The 15,858-nt window shown below is 38.3% G+C and overlaps 1 protein-coding gene across 1 annotated transcript in view; it reads right to left on the reverse strand.

The window, feature by feature from the left end:
• Positions 1-15,858, reverse strand: part of LOC309969292 (copine-8) — a gene marked incomplete at both ends in the record, with an annotated part of 207,908 nt that overhangs the window by 16,975 nt on the left and 175,075 nt on the right. The window contains one exon of the mRNA XM_082851000.1: positions 15,629-15,756. Within this exon, the coding sequence (XP_082707126.1) occupies positions 15,629-15,756 (128 nt within the window). The remainder of the gene's footprint in view (positions 1-15,628; positions 15,757-15,858) is intronic.

Consider the following 15,858-nt stretch of genomic DNA (forward strand, 5'->3'; position numbering starts at 1 on the left):
TTTTTCTTTTCATTACCCTAGGAGGTGGGTCAAAAAGATCTTGCTGCGATTTATTTCAAAGTGTGTTCTACATATGTTTTCCTCTAAGAATTATAGTATCTGGTCTTACATTTAGGTCTTTAATCCATCTTGAGTTTCTTTTTCTGTATGGTGTTAGAGAATATTCTAATTTCATTGGTTTACATGTAGCTGTCCAGTTTTTCCAGCACCACTTACTGAAGAGACTGTCTTTCTCCATTGTATATTCTTGCCTCCTTTGTCACAGATTAGGTGACCATAGGTATGTGGGTTTATCTCTGGACTTTCTATCCTGTTCCATTGATCTGTATTTCTGTTTTGTGGCAGAACCACACTGTTTTGATTAATGTAGCTTTGTAGTATAGTCTGAAGTCAGGGAGCCTGATTCTTCCAGCTCCGTTTTTCTTTCTCAAGATTGCTTTGGCAATTTAGGGTCTTTTGTGTCTCCATACAAATTGTAAATTTTTTTGTCTAATTCTGTGAAAAATGCTATTGGTAATTTGGTAGGGATTGCAATGAATCTGTAGACTGCCTTGGGTAGTATAGTTATGTTGACAATATTGATTCTTCCAATCCAAGAACATGGTATATCTCTCCATCTGTTTGTGTGATCTTTGATTTCTTTCATCAGTATCTTATAGTTTTCTGAGTACAGGTCTTTTTCCTCCTTAGGTTTATTCCCAGGTATTTTATTCTTTTTGATGGGATGATAAATGGGATTGTTTCCTTAATTTCTCTAATAATTCATTGTTAGTGTATAGGAATGCAAGAGATTTCTGTGTATTAATTTTGTATCCTGTAACTTTACCACACTCATTGATAAGCTCTAGTAATGTTCTGGTAGCATCTTTAGGATTTTCTATGTATAGTATCATGTCATCTGAAAACAGTGATGGTTTTATTTCTTCTTTTCCAATTTGGATTTCTTGTATTTCTTTTTCTTTTCTGGTTGCCTTGGCTAGGGCCTCCTAAACTAGGTTGAATAAAAGTGGCAAGATGGACATCCTTATCTTGTTCCTTATCTTAGAGGAAATGCTTTCAGTTTTTTACCATTGAGAATAATGTTTGCTGTGGGTTTGTCATATATGGACTTAATTATCTTGAGTTAGGTTCCCTCTATGCCCACTTTCTAGAGTGTTTTCATCATAAATGGGTGTTAAATTTTGTTGAAAGCTTTTTCTGCATCTCCTGAGATGATCATATGAATTTTATTCTTCAGTTTGTTAATGTGGTGTATCACATTATTTGTGTTTATTGAAGAATCTTTGCATCTCTGGATAAATTCCACCTGATCATAGTGCATGACTCCTTTAATGTGTTGTTTGATTTGGCTTGCTAGTATTTTGTTGAGGGTTTCTGTGTCTATGTTCATCAGTGATATTTGAGCCTGTAATATTCTTTTTTTGATACCTTTGGTTTTGTGTCAGGTTGATGGTGGCCGTGTATAATGAGCTTGTGAGTGTTCCTTCCTCTGCAATTTTTTAGAATTGTTTCAGAAGGATAGGTGTTAACTCTTTTCTAAATGTGTGACAGAATTCACCTGTGAAGCCATCTGGTCCTAGACTTTTGCTTATTGGAAGTTTTTAAAGCACAATTTCAATTTCCATATTTGTGATTTGTGTGTTTATATTTTCTATTTCTTCCTGATTCAGTCTTGGTAGGTTGTGCATTTCTAAGAATTCGTCCATTTCTCCTAGGTTGACCATTTTATTGTCATAGAGCTGCTTGTAGTAGTTTCTTATGATCCTTTGTATTTCTGTGGTGTCCATTGCAACTTCTCCTTTTTCATTTCTAATTTTATTGATTTGAGTCCTCTCCCTTTTTCTTGATGTGTCTGGCTAAAGTTTTATCAATTTTGTTTATCTTCTCAAAGAACCAGCTTTTAGTTTCATTTATCTTTGTATTGTTTTCTCCATCTCTATTTATTTCTGTTCTTTATAATTTCTTTTCTTCTACTAACTTTAGGTTTTGTTTGTTCTTCTTTCTCTTGTTGCTTTATGTGTAAGGATAGGTTGTTAATTTGAGATTTTTCTTGTTTCCTGAGGTAAGATTGTATTGCTATAAACTTCCAAGAACTGCTTTTTCCAAGTCCCATACATTTTGTATCATCATGTTTTCATTGTCAATTTTCCCTAGGTATTTTTTGATTTCCTCTTTGATTTCTTTAGTAATCCATTGGTTGTTTAGTAACATATTGTTTAGCCTCCATGTGTTTGTGTTTTTTTACCTTTTTTCCCTGTAGGTGATTTCTACTCTCATAGTGTTGTGGTCAGAAAAATGCTTTATGATTCTGAATTCTTAAATTTACCAAGGCTTGATTTGTGGCCCAAGATGTGATCTTTCTTGGAGAATGTTCCATGTGCACTTGAGAAGAATGTATATTCTGCTGCTTTAGGATGGAATGTCACATAGATATCAATTAAGTCTATCTGGTCTAATGTGTCATTTAAGGCTTGGGTTTCCTTATTAATTTCCTGTCTGGATAATCTGTCCATCTGTCCATTGGTGTAAGTGGGGTGTTAAAGTCCCCCACTATTATTGCGTTACTGTTGATTTCCCCTTTTATGGATGTTAGCATTTGCCCTATATATTGAGGTGCTCCTATGTTGGGTGCATATATATATTTACAATTGCTCTATCTTCTTCTTGGATTGATCCCTTGATCATTATGTAGTGTCCTTCCTTGTCTCTTGTAACAGTATTTTAGAGTTTATTTTGTCTGATATGAGTATTGCTACTCCAGCTTTGATTTCTATTTTCATGGAAAATCTTTTTCCATCCTCTCACTTTCAGTCTTTATGTGTCCCTAGGTCTGAAGTGGGTCTCTTGTAGACAGCATAATATGGGTCTTGTTTGTATATCTATTCATCCAATCTATGTCTTTTGGTTAGAGCATTTAATCCATTTACATTTAAGGTATTTATTGATATGTATGTTCCTATTGCCATTTTCTTACTTGTTTCAGATTTGTTTTCGTAGGTCTTTTTTCTTATCTTCCTCTTTTGTTCTCTTCTCTTGTGGTTTTATGACCATCTTTAGTGTTGTGTTTGGGATGCTTTCTCTTTTTTGTGTGTGTATCTCTTGTAGTTTTTTAGTTTACTGTTCCCATGAAGTTTGGATATAGCAATCTGTATAGGTACAAGCTTGTTTTAAGATGCTGGTGTCTTTCCCACCTAGAGAAGTTCATTTAGCATTTGTTGTAAAGCTGGTTTGGTGGTTCTGAATTCTCTTAGCTTTTGCTTGTCTGTAAAGCTTTTGATTTCTCCATCAAATCAGCTCGGTGGTTTGTGGCCACCTGGAGGGGTGGGATAGGGAGGGCGGGAGGGAGAGAGATGCAAGAGGGAAGAGATATGGGAACATATGTATATGTATAACTGATTCACTTTGTTATAAAGCAGAAACTAACACACCATTGTAAAGAAATTATACTCCAATAAATATGTTTTAAAAATCTAAATGAGAGACTTTTTGGGTAGAACATTCTTGGTTGTAGGTTTTTCCTTTTCATCACTTGAAGTATATTGTGCCACTCCTTTCTGGCCTGCAGAATTTCTGCTGAAAAACCTGTTGATAACCTCATGGGGATTCCCTTGTATGTTATTTGTTGCTTTTCCCTTGTTGTTTTTAATATTTTTTCTTTGCCTTTAATTTTTGTTAGTTTGATTAATATGTGTCTCAGCATGTTCTTCCTTGGGTTCATCCTCTCTGGGACTCTCTATGCTTCCTGGACTTGAGTAAGTGTTTCTCATGTTAGGGAATTTTTCGGTCATATTATCTTCAAATATATTCTTGGGCCCTTTCTCTTTCTTCTCTCCTTCTGGAACCCCTATAATGTGAATGTTGGCATGTTTAATATTGTCCCAGAAGTGTCTGACACTGTCCTCATTTCATTCTTTTTTTCTTAAAAAAAATTTTTTTTAGATTGAAGTGTATTTGATTTACAATGTTGTGCCAATCTCTGCTGTACAGCAAAGTGACTCAGTTATACACATATATACATTCTTTTTTTATATTCTTTTCTATTATGGTTTATCACAGGATATTGAATATAGTTCCCTGTGCTATACATTAGGACCTTGTTGTTTATACATTCTTTTTTCTTTATTCCGTTCTGTGGCAGTGATTTCCATCACTTTGTCTTCCAGCTCACTTATTCATTGTTCTCCTACATTTATTCTTATACTGATTCTTCCTAGTGTATTTCAGTTACTGTATTGTTCATCTCTGTTTGTCCTTTAAATCACACTCCTTCTTAAACATTTCTTGCATTATCTCGATCTGTGACTCCATTCTTTTTCTGAGATCTTGCATTATCTTTACTATCATTACTATTAATTCTTTTTCAGGTAGATTGCCTATCTCCTCTTCATTTAGTTGTTCTTGTGGGTTTCTACCTTTTTCCTTCATTTGTACCAATTTCTCTGTCATCTCATTTCATCTAACTTACTGCGTTTGTGGTCTCCTTTCCACAGGCTGCAGGATAATAGTTCCTCTTGCTTCTGGTGTCTGCCCCTTGGTGGGTGAGGTTGGTCCAGGGACTTTTGCAGGCTTCTTGGTGGGATGGACTGGTGTCTGCCCTCTGGTGGGTGGAGCTGGGGCCATGTCAAAGGGTGTGTTTTGAGGTGGCTGTGAGCTCAGTACAACTTTAGGTAGCCTGTCTTCTATTGGATGAGGCTGGCTTCCTATTTTGTTGGTTGTTTGGCCTGAGGCTTTCCAGCACTGGAGCTTGCAGGTTGTTGGGAGGGGTTGTGTCTTGGTGCTGAAATTTTGGCCTCCTGGAGAGCTCACTCTGATCAATATTCCCTGGGGCTTCTGCTACCAGTGTCCTTGCCCTCATAGTGAACTATAGTCAACACTTTGCACCCCAGGATACCCTCCAAGACCCCTAAGGAGGGGTAGCCCAGGTTCCTATGGAGGTACTTTGTGCTGGGTCCCAGTGCACGTGAGACTTTTGTACACCCTCAAGATTGGAGTCTCTGTTTCCCCCAGCCCTGTAGAGCTCTTGCACTCAAGCCCCACTGGCTTTCAAGTCTGAATGCTCTGGGGGTTCTTCCTCTCGATTCAAGACCCTCAGACTGTCTTGGGAGGGTTATTTTTATGTGGGAACATCCCTGTGTAGCCTGTGCAGGTTAAATATTTTTTGGTGCAAGCATGGTTTTTAGTATAGATGACTGCCACCTTTTCCCTCAGTGTATGCTGGCCATTATCCCCTTGATAGGAGATGTGACTGATATTGTGGTGACCAGAGCCTGCACTGGATATTGAGCAGGGCCTCCCTTTTGCTCTGTGGTTGTCACTGCCGTGTTAGAGGTGGGGTTTGCTCCACATTTGTTGGAGTAGAGGCCCCAAGATCTGTTTCTTAGCTGTGTTTCTGATCTGCAGTGTGAGGTAGGCAGGATTGGATCACTCCCACTGGGAGGAAAGCCACTGAATATTCCTCTGGAGTTGTTCACCTGTGGGTGTGCTCTGTCATGTTACTTTTCACCCTTTGTGCAAGTTCTCAGATTACACTGTTGTTGGCACTGCTCTTGGCCTTTCCTTAACTGTGGGTATGCCTACAATTGGCCCTGGTGTCTTTCATATGTTTTCACCAGGCCATCAGTGTAGGTCCACTGAAGTCAGGTCCCAGGATTGCAGTAATCATGGGTCTGGACACCCTGTGGTCAGCTCAGACTCTAGCCTGGTACAACCCTGGCATGTATGTTCCCACAAAGTCTACAGCTGCTAAAGCTAGACCCGTCTTTTCTGTGGGAGCACTTGTTGTCCATTCAGATGTTCTGTAGGCACTGAGTTTACAAAGCCAGTTGCGGGGGTGTCAATTCACAGTTTGCACAGCTGCCAGGAGAGATTTCAGCTTTTCTTCCTTAATTGCATGGCCTCTGGGGCTTAGCCATGGTTTCAGCGCCACCTATCTGTGTGGGTCACTCACAGGCGTCTGCTCTTGAGGCTTTCCAGAGCACATGAGTCCACCCAGTGAAGAGAGGGCACAGAGGAGGCAGCAGATGGGGTTGTGGGAGCCCATATGGGAATGGGTCATGCAGGGGAGCCGGCAGCCATGGGAGTGAGAGAGCCAGCTGGTGGCCTCAGGTATGAGAGAGCTGGCCCTGGTGGGAACAGAGTACGCTGGGGTGGGTATGCTAGGGTATGGTGGCCAACAGTGCAAGAGAGTCAACTCTGGCAGGAGTCCTTCCTAGTGCCTGGAGAGGCAGGGGCCGGCATGTGGGGAGAGAGGATGCAATGGTAGCCCCACCCCTTTTGTGTCATTCAACAATGGCACTTCACTTATATTGCAGTCTGGGTTTCTTCTACAAGCATTCCCAGTTGTGGATTTCCTCACTCCCATCCCCTCAGGCTGTCTCGTTGCGGCCAACACCATTCTTCTCCCCAGGTTTGCTCTCCAAATCCCAAGTTCCAGTACCCAGCCCCCTTCTGCACTGGTGGATGCACGTCTCAGCCTGGGGCATGCAGGGCTGTGGCACAGACTATCTGTGTAGGTCTCACTGTGTCCTGTTTGTCACAGACTGGTTGCTGCACTTTCCTCCGGTAGTCCCTGAAGCTTCCCATCTGTTCCAACTGATCTCCCCACCAGTGAGGGGGCTTCCCTGGATGCAGGAACCTCTCCTCTCCTTCAGCTCCCTGCCCAGGGCTGCAGGTCCCTTTCCACTTCCTCTCCTCTTCCTTTTCTCTTATTTCATCCTATCCAGTTACATGGGGATCTTTCTTGTCCTTTTAGGTGTCTGAGGTCCTCTGCCAGTGTTCATGTGGTGCTCCGTGAGAACTGTTCCCTTTTTAGATGTATTCTTGATGTATTTGTGAGGAGAGATGAACTCCATGTCCTCCAACTTCTCCACCATCTTGGCAGAGTCAGATTGGGGCCCCAGGTTCAGCTCCAGAAGCCCACTTTGATGCAAGTAAGCCTTCAGCCTCTTCAATGGCCTCTGGGGCAAGGCACTGCTCCACTGTGCGAGTGGGGAGAGAAGTGAGTCTTCCACCTGGGGGCATTTACTTCTTATTTCTCTTTCAACACTTCTTGTTACCTCTTGAGAAAGTCTCAGTTGTTGTTACTATGTCTTTTTGCCCGCAGCTTTATTGAGGTATAATTGGTATACAAAAAACTGCACATAATTAATATAAGCAATTTGCTGTGTTTCAACATATGTATATACTCATTTTACCATCAAAACAATCAAGGTAATAAACATATCCATTAGCCCCATTTCCCTGTGTCCCTTTCTGTGTGTGTGTGTGTGTGTGATTCAATTGCCTTATTTGTTATGGTTCTGTACAGGCTTTCTATATCTTCCTGATTCATTCTTGGTAGGTTGTAACTTTCTAGGAGTTTATTCATTTATTCTAAGTTTTCCAATTTGTTGGAGTCCAACTGTTTGTAATAGCCCCTTATAATATTTTTTATTTCTGTGACTTCAGTTGTAATGTCTGCTCTTTCATTTCTGATTTTATTTACTTGAGTCATTTTTCTGCTTAGTCTAGCTAAAGGTTTGTTGATTTTATTTATATTTAAAAAAACCCAACTCTTAGCTTTGCCAGTTTCTTTCTATTGTATTCCTAGTCTCTATTCCATTTATTTCTGCTCTAATTTTTATTTAATTTATTATTTCCTTCCTTCCATTAACTTGTGCTTAGCTTGTTGTTCTTTTCCTATTTCCTTGAGGTATAAACCTAGGTCATTTGAGATTTTTCTTCTTTTTAAAAATGTTGTCTTATCATTATAATTTTCCCTCTTAGTACTGATCACATCCCAAAAAAATAGTACAGTAGTATACAGTATAACATAACTTTTGGTATATTGTGTTTTCATTTTTCTCATGATATTTTCTAATTTCCTTTTTGATTTCTTTGACCCAATGATCACTCAAGAGTGTGTTCATTTCCATTTGTTTGTGAGTTTTGTGATTTATTTTTGTTATTGATTTTTTATCCATTGTGTTCAGAAAAGATACTCAGAATGATGTCAATCTTCTTACATTTAATGAGACTTGTTTTGTGACTCAGCATGTGATCTATCCTAGAGAATGTTCCATGTATGCTTGAAAAGAATATATATTCTGTTGCTATTGAATGGAATGTTCTGTATATGTCAATTAGGTTCCATCTGGTCTAGAGCATTACTCAAATTTGCTGTTTCCTTATTTATTTTCGGCCTGGGTGATCTATTCATTATTGAAAGTGGGTAGTGAAGCCTTCTAATACTATTGTATTGATGTCTATTTCTCCCTTCAGATATGTCGATTAAAAAAATATGCTTAGGGGGCTTCCCTGGTGGCGCAGTGGTTGAGAGTCTGCCTGCCGATGCAGGGGACACGGGTTCGTGCCCCGGTCTGGGAAGATCCCACATGCCGTGGAGTGACTGGGCCCGTGAGCCATGGCCGCTGGGCCTGTGTGTCCAGAGCCTGTGCTCCACAATGGGAGAGGCCACAATGGTGAGAGGCCCGCGTACCGCAAAAAAAAAAAAAAAAGCTTAGGTTCTTTGATGCTTGGTCTATACATATTTATAATTATTATGTCATCCTGTTGTATTGACCCTTTAAAATTTTTGTTCTTTTTAATAAAAATTGTATTTAAGGTGTACAACATGATGATTTGATACACATATACACAGTGAAATAATTACTACAGTCAAGCATGATAACATATCATGATGTCACATAGTTACCATATTTTTTGGGGTGTGATCAGTGTACTTGAAATTTACCCTTTTAGCAAATTTCCAGCATTCAGTGAAGTATTTATTATAGTCATCATACAATATATGAGATCTCTACACATATTCATCCTATGTAATGCAACTTTGTACCCTGTGACCAATAATATCTCCCCATTCCCTTTACCTCTCCACCTCTGTTAACCACTGTTCTAAAACTCTGCTTCTATGTATTCAGCATTAAAAATTCTACATACAAGTGAGATGATGTAGTTTTTCTCTTTCTGTGTCTGGCTTATTTCACCTAGTATAACATCCTTCAGGTTCATCAATGTTGCAAATGACAAACTAAAATATATATATATATATATATATAATTATATAAAATGATATATATCACATAAATTGACCCTTTTATTATGTAATGACCTTTGTCTGTTGTAACTTTTTTTTTGTGGTATGCAGGCGTCTCACTGTTGTGGCCTCTCCCGTTGCGGAGCACAGGCTCCAGATGGGCAGGCTCAGCAGCCATGGCTCACGGGTCTAGCAGCTCTGTGGCATGTGGGATCTTCCTGGACTGGGGCACAAACCCATGTCCCCTGAATCGGCAGGCAGACTCTCAACCACTGCGCCACCAGGGAAGCCCTGTTATGACATTTTTGACTTAAAGTTTATTTTGTCTAGGTATAGCTGCCCTTGCCTTCTCTCTTTTGGTTACCATTTTCATGGAGTATCTTTCTATCCATTCCTCATTTTCAATCTATGTACGTCTTAATTCGAAGTTGAGTCTCTCATAGACAGCATAAAATTGGGTCTTTTTAAAAAAATCTATTCACCTACTTTATGTCTTTTGATTGATGAATTTAATCACTTCTATTTTGGCTTTCTTTTGATTCACCATAAAATATACCTAAGAGAAGGGGAGATATACTCAACCATCAAGAGAGTTAAAGATAGAACCTGACTAGTCCCCTCCACCAGGAAGCCTACACAACCCACTGAACCAACCATAGCCACTGGAGACAGACATCAAAAACAGGAGGAACTACGAACCTGCAGCCTGCAAAAAGGAGACCCCAAACACAGTAAGATAAGCAAAATGAGAAGACAGAAAAACACACAGCAGATAAAGGAGCAAGATAAAAAGGCACCAGACCTAACAAATGAAGAGGAAATAGGCAGTCTACCTGAAAAATAATTCAGAATAATGATAGTAAGGTTGATCCGAAATCTTGGAGATAGAATGGACAATAGAATGGAAAAAATGCAAGAATCAGTTAACAAGGACCTAGAAGAACTAAAGATGAAACAAGCAATGATGAACAACACAATAAATGAAATTAAAAGTACTCTAGATGGGATCAATAGCAGAATAACTGAGGCAGAAGAATGGATAAGTGACCTGGAAGATAAAATAGTGGAAATAACTACTGCAGAGCACAATAAAGAAAAAAGAATGAAAAGAACTGAGGACAGTCTCAGAGACCTCTGGGACAACATTAAATGCACCAACATTCGAATTATAGGGGTTCCAGAAGAAGAAGAGAAAAAGAAAAGGACTGAGAAAATATTTGAAGAGATTATAGTTGAAAACTTCCCTAATATGGGAAAGGAAATAGTTAATCAAGTCCAGGAAGCACAGAGAGTCCCATACAGGATAAATACAAGGAGAAATACGCCAAGACACATATTAATCAAACTGTCAAAAATTAAATACAAAGAAAGCATATTAAAAGCAGCAAGGGAAAAACAACAAATAACACATAAGGGAATCCCCATAAGGTTAACAGCTGATCTCTCAGCAGAAACCCTACAAGCCAGAAGGGAGTGGCAGGACATACTGAAAGTGATGAAGGAGAAAATCCTGCAGCCAAGACTACTCTACCCAGCAAGGATCTCATTCAGATTTGATGGAGAAATTATAACCTTTACAGACAAGCAAAAGCTGAGAGAGTTCAGCACCACCAAACCAGCTTTACAACAAATGCTAAAGGATCTTCTCTAGGCAAGAAACACAAGAGAAGGAAAAGACCTACAATAAGGAACCCAAAACAATTTAGAAAATGGGAATAGGAACATACATATCAATAACTACCTTAAATGTAAATGGACTAAATGCTCCCACCAAAAGACACAGTTTAGCTGAATGGATACAAAAACAAGACCCTTATATATGCTGTCTACAAGAGACCCACTTCAGACCTAGAGACACATACAGACTGAAAGTAAGGGGATGGAAAAAGATATTCCATGCAAATGGAAACCAAAAGAAAGCTGGAGTAGCAATTCTCATATCAGACAAAATAGACTTTAAAATAAGGACTATTAAAAGAGACAAAGAAGGACACTCCATAATGATCAAGGGATCGATCCAAGAAGAAGATATAACAATTGTAAATATTTATGCACCCAACATAGGAGCACCTCAATATATAAGGCAAATACTAACAGCCATAAAAGGGGAAATCGACAGTAACACATTCATAGTAGGGGACTTAAACACCCCACTTTCACCCATGGACAGATCATCCAAAATGAAAATAAATAAGGAAACACAAGCTTTAAATGATACAGTAAACAAGATGGACTTAATTGATATTTATAGGACACTCCATCCAAAAACAACAGAATACACATTTTTCTCAAGTGCTCATGGAACATTCTCCAGGACAGATCATATATTCGGTCACAAATCAAGCCTTGGTAAATTTAAGAAAATTGAAATTGTATCAAGTATCTTTTCTGACCACAATGCCATGAGACTAGATATCAATTACAGGAAAAGATCTGTAAAAAAATACAAACACATGGAGGCTAAAGAATACACTACTGAATAAAGAAGTGATCACTGAAGAAATTAAAGAGGAAATCAAAAAATACCTAGAAACAAATGACAATGGAGACACAACAACCCAAAACCTATGGGATGCAGCAAAAGCAGTTCTAAGGGGGAAGTTTATAGCAATACAGGCCCACCTTAAGAAGCAGGAAACATCTCGAATAAACAACCTAACTTTGCACCTCAAGCAATTACAGAAAAAAGAACAAAACAACCCCAAAGCTAGCAGAAGGAAAGAAATCATAAAACTCAGATCAGAAATAAATGAAAAAGAAATGAAGGAAACAATAGCAAAGATCAATAAAACTAAAAGCTGGTTCTTTCAGAAGATAAACAAAATAGATAAACCACTAGCCAGACTCATCAAGAAAAAAAGGGAGAAGACTCAAATCAATAGAATTAGAAATGAAAAAGGAGAGGTAACAACTGACACTGCAGAAATAAAAAAGATCATGAGAGATTACTACAAGCAACTCTATGCCAATAAAATGGACAATCTGGAAGAAATGGACAAGTTCTTAGAAATGCACCACCTGCCAAGACTGAATCAGGAAGAAATAGAAAATATGAACAGACCAATCACAAGCACTGAAATTGAAACTGTGATTAAAAATCTTCCAACAAACAAAAGCCCAGGACCAGATGGCTTCACAGGCGAATTCTATCAAACATTTAGAGAAGAGCTAACACCTATCCTTCTCAAACTCTTCCAAAATATAGCAGAGGGAGGAACACTCCCAAATTCATTCTACGAGGCCACCATCACCTTGATACCAAAACCAGACAAGGATGTCACAAAGAAAGAAAACTACAGGCCAATATCACTGATGAACATAGATGCAAAAATCCTCAACAAAATACTAGCAAACAGAATCCAACAGCACATTAAAAGGATCATACACCATGATCAAGTGGGGTTTATTCCAGGAATGCAAGGATTCTTCAATATACGCAAATCTATCAATGTGATACACCATATTAACAAACTGAAGGAAAAAAACCATATGATCATCTCAATAGATGCAGAGAAAGCTTTTGACAAAATTCAACACCCATTTATAATAAAAACCCTGCAAAGTAGGCATAGAGGGGACTTTCCTCAACATAATAAAGGCCATATATGACAAGCCCACAGCAAACATCATCCTCAATGGCAAAAAACTGAAAGCATTTCCACTAAGATCAGGAACAAGACAAGGTTGCCCACTCTCACCACTCGTATTCAACAGAGTTTTGGAAGTTTTAGCCACAGCAAGCAGAGAAGAAAAGGAAATAAAAGGAATCCAAATAGGAAAACAAGAAGTAAAGCTGTCACTGTTTGCAGATGACATGATACTATACATAGAGAATCCTAAAGATGCTACCAGAAAACTACTAGAGCTAATCAATGAATTTGGTAAAGTAGCAGGATACAAAATTAATGCACAGAAATCTCTGGCATTCCTATATACTAATGATGAAAAATCTGAAAGTGAAATCAAGAAAACACTCCCATTTACCATTGCAACATAAAGAATAAAATATCTAGGAATAAACCTACTTAAGCAGAGAAAAGACCTGTATGCATAAAGTTATAAGACACTGATGAAAGAAATTAAAGATGATACAAATAGATGGAGAGATATACCATGTTCTTGGATTGGAAGAATCAACATTGTGAAAATAACTCTACTACCCAAAGCAATCTATAGACTCAATGCAATCCCTATCAAAGAACCACTGGCATTTTTCACAGAACTACAACAAAAAATTTTGCAATTTGTATGGAAACACAAAAGACCCTGAATAGCCCAAGCAATCTTGAGAACGAAAAAAGGAGCTGGAGGAATCAGGCTCCCTGACTTCAGACTATACTACAAAGCTACAGTAATGAAGACAGTATGGTACTGGCACAAAAACAGAAAGATAGATCAATGGAACAGGATAGAAAGTCCAGAGATAAACCCACGCACATATGGACACCTTATCTTTGATAAAGGTGGCAGGAATGTACAGTGGAGAAAGGACAGCCACTTCAATAAGTGGTGCTGGGAAAACTGGACAGGTACATGTAAAAGTATGAGATTAGATCACTCCCTAACACCATACACAAAAATAAGCTCAAAATGGATGAAAGATCTAAATGTAAGGCCAGAAACTATCAAACTCTTAGAGGAAAACATAGGCAGAACACTCTATGACATAAATCACAGCAATATCCATTTTGACCCACCTCCTAGAGTAATGGAAATAAAAACAAAAATAAACAAATGGGACCTAATGAAACTTCAAAGCTTTTGCACAGCAAAGGAAACCATAAACAAGACCAAAAGACAACCCTCAGAATGGGAGAAAATATTTGCAAATGAAGCAACTGACAAAGGATTAATCTCCAAAATTTACAAGCAGCTCATGCAGCTCAATAACAAAAAAACAAACAACCCAATCCAAAAATGGGCAGAAGACCTAAATAGACATTTCTCCAAAGAAGATATACAGATTGCCAACAAACATATGAAAGAATGCTCCACATCATTAATCATTAGAGAAATGCAAATCAAAACTACAATGAGATATCATCTCACACCAGTCAGAATGGCCATCATCAAAAAATCTAGAAACAATAAATGCTGGAGAGGGTGTGGAGAAAAGGGAACACTCTTGCACTGCTGGTGGGAATGTAAATTGATACAGCCACTATGGAGAACAGTATGGAGGTTCCTTACAAAACTACAAATAGAACTACCATATGACCCAGCAATCCCAGTACTGGGCATATACCCTGAGAAAACCAAAGTTCAAAAAGAGTCATGTACCAAAATGTTCATTGCAGCTCTATTTACAATAGCCCAGAGATGGAAACAACCTAAGTGCCCATCATCGGATGAATGGATAAAGAAGATGTGGCACATATATACAATGGAATATTACTCAGCCATAAAAAGAAACGAAATTGAGCTGTTTGTAATGAGGTGGATAGACCTAGAGTCTGTCATACAGAGTGAAGTAAGTCAGAAAGAAAAAGACAAATACCGTATGCTAACACATATATATGGAATTTAAGAAAAAAAAATGTCATGAAGAACCTAGGGGTAAGGCAGGAATAAATACACAGACCTACTAGAGAACGGAGTTGAGGTTATGGGGAGGGGGAAGGGTGAGCTGTGACAGGGCGCAAGAGAGTCATGGACATATACACACTAACAAACGTAGTAAGGTAGATAGCTAGTGGGAAGCAGCCGCATGGCACAGGGATATTGGCTCGGTGCTTTGTGACAGCCTGGAGGGGTGGGATAGGGAGGGTGGGAGGGAGGGAGACGCAAGAGGGAAGACATATGGGAACATATGTATATGTATAACTGATTCACTTTGTTATAAAGCAGAAACTAACACACCATTGTAAAGCAATTATACCCCAATAAAGATGTTAAAATAAATAAATAAATAAAAATAAGGCAGGGTTTCATAGGATTTGCAAGTGAGTCAAGACAAACTTTTTAGTGATTTTAAAAGTGGTGTCTAATTTACTTATGCATTATTAAAAAATGATAAGCAAGAGTATATAGAGCTTTACATTAAACATTTTTTTCTAGAACATGAATTTGGAATCATCAGCTATTATATTCTGATCTCAATACCATGTATTATATACAGGTAGAACTCTGGGAATTTATAAAATTAGCTAATATATTAATTTCAGAGAGGTTAAAATAGTGTGCCCTATATATCACTGAAAGGCTTCAGTTGTCTTCATAGAATTCGTCTCTTTTTACTTCTGAGCTACTATAGAATATACATTAGATATGAATGATTTACATAATTGAGATTATGATTGATATTGCTCTCATGGATACCTCTTCAGTGAAAAAAAATTTTTTCCTCAGTCGAACAAATATAGGTCCTAACATAAGCCAGTGTATGTTTCTTCATTTGAGATTCTGATGTAAAGTTCTTATTGAAATATCATGATAGCTCAATGGAGATTTTTTTACTGTATATCTTTTCCCTCACTTTCTTGGAGGTAAATTAGAAGAAAACAACTTTCATTTGTGGAGTCAGGCCAACAATAATGTTATGATTTCACTCTGGTCCAGTACACTAGAATAAATAACTTATCTACTCCCACTTACCTTGCTACATGATTAATTACAGGAGCAAAGTTGGTTGGCCCATACAGTTGTACAGATTTCAGACTCCTATAATAAGCCTCCATGACACCCTCAATGCCATCACAGTAGGGGTTTTGAGGGTTCCCATTCTGTAGAAAATTACAGGCAAAAAAAAAGTAAAGAATGAATAGTGTCTGTAAAGCTCAATTAAAAAAGAGAATGATACAGGTTCATACTCATAAAGCTTTTTG

Source organism: Leucopleurus acutus (assembly GCF_964270905.1).
Source record: "Leucopleurus acutus genome assembly, chromosome: 11".
NCBI classification, from domain to species: domain Eukaryota; kingdom Metazoa; phylum Chordata; class Mammalia; order Artiodactyla; family Delphinidae; genus Leucopleurus; species Leucopleurus acutus.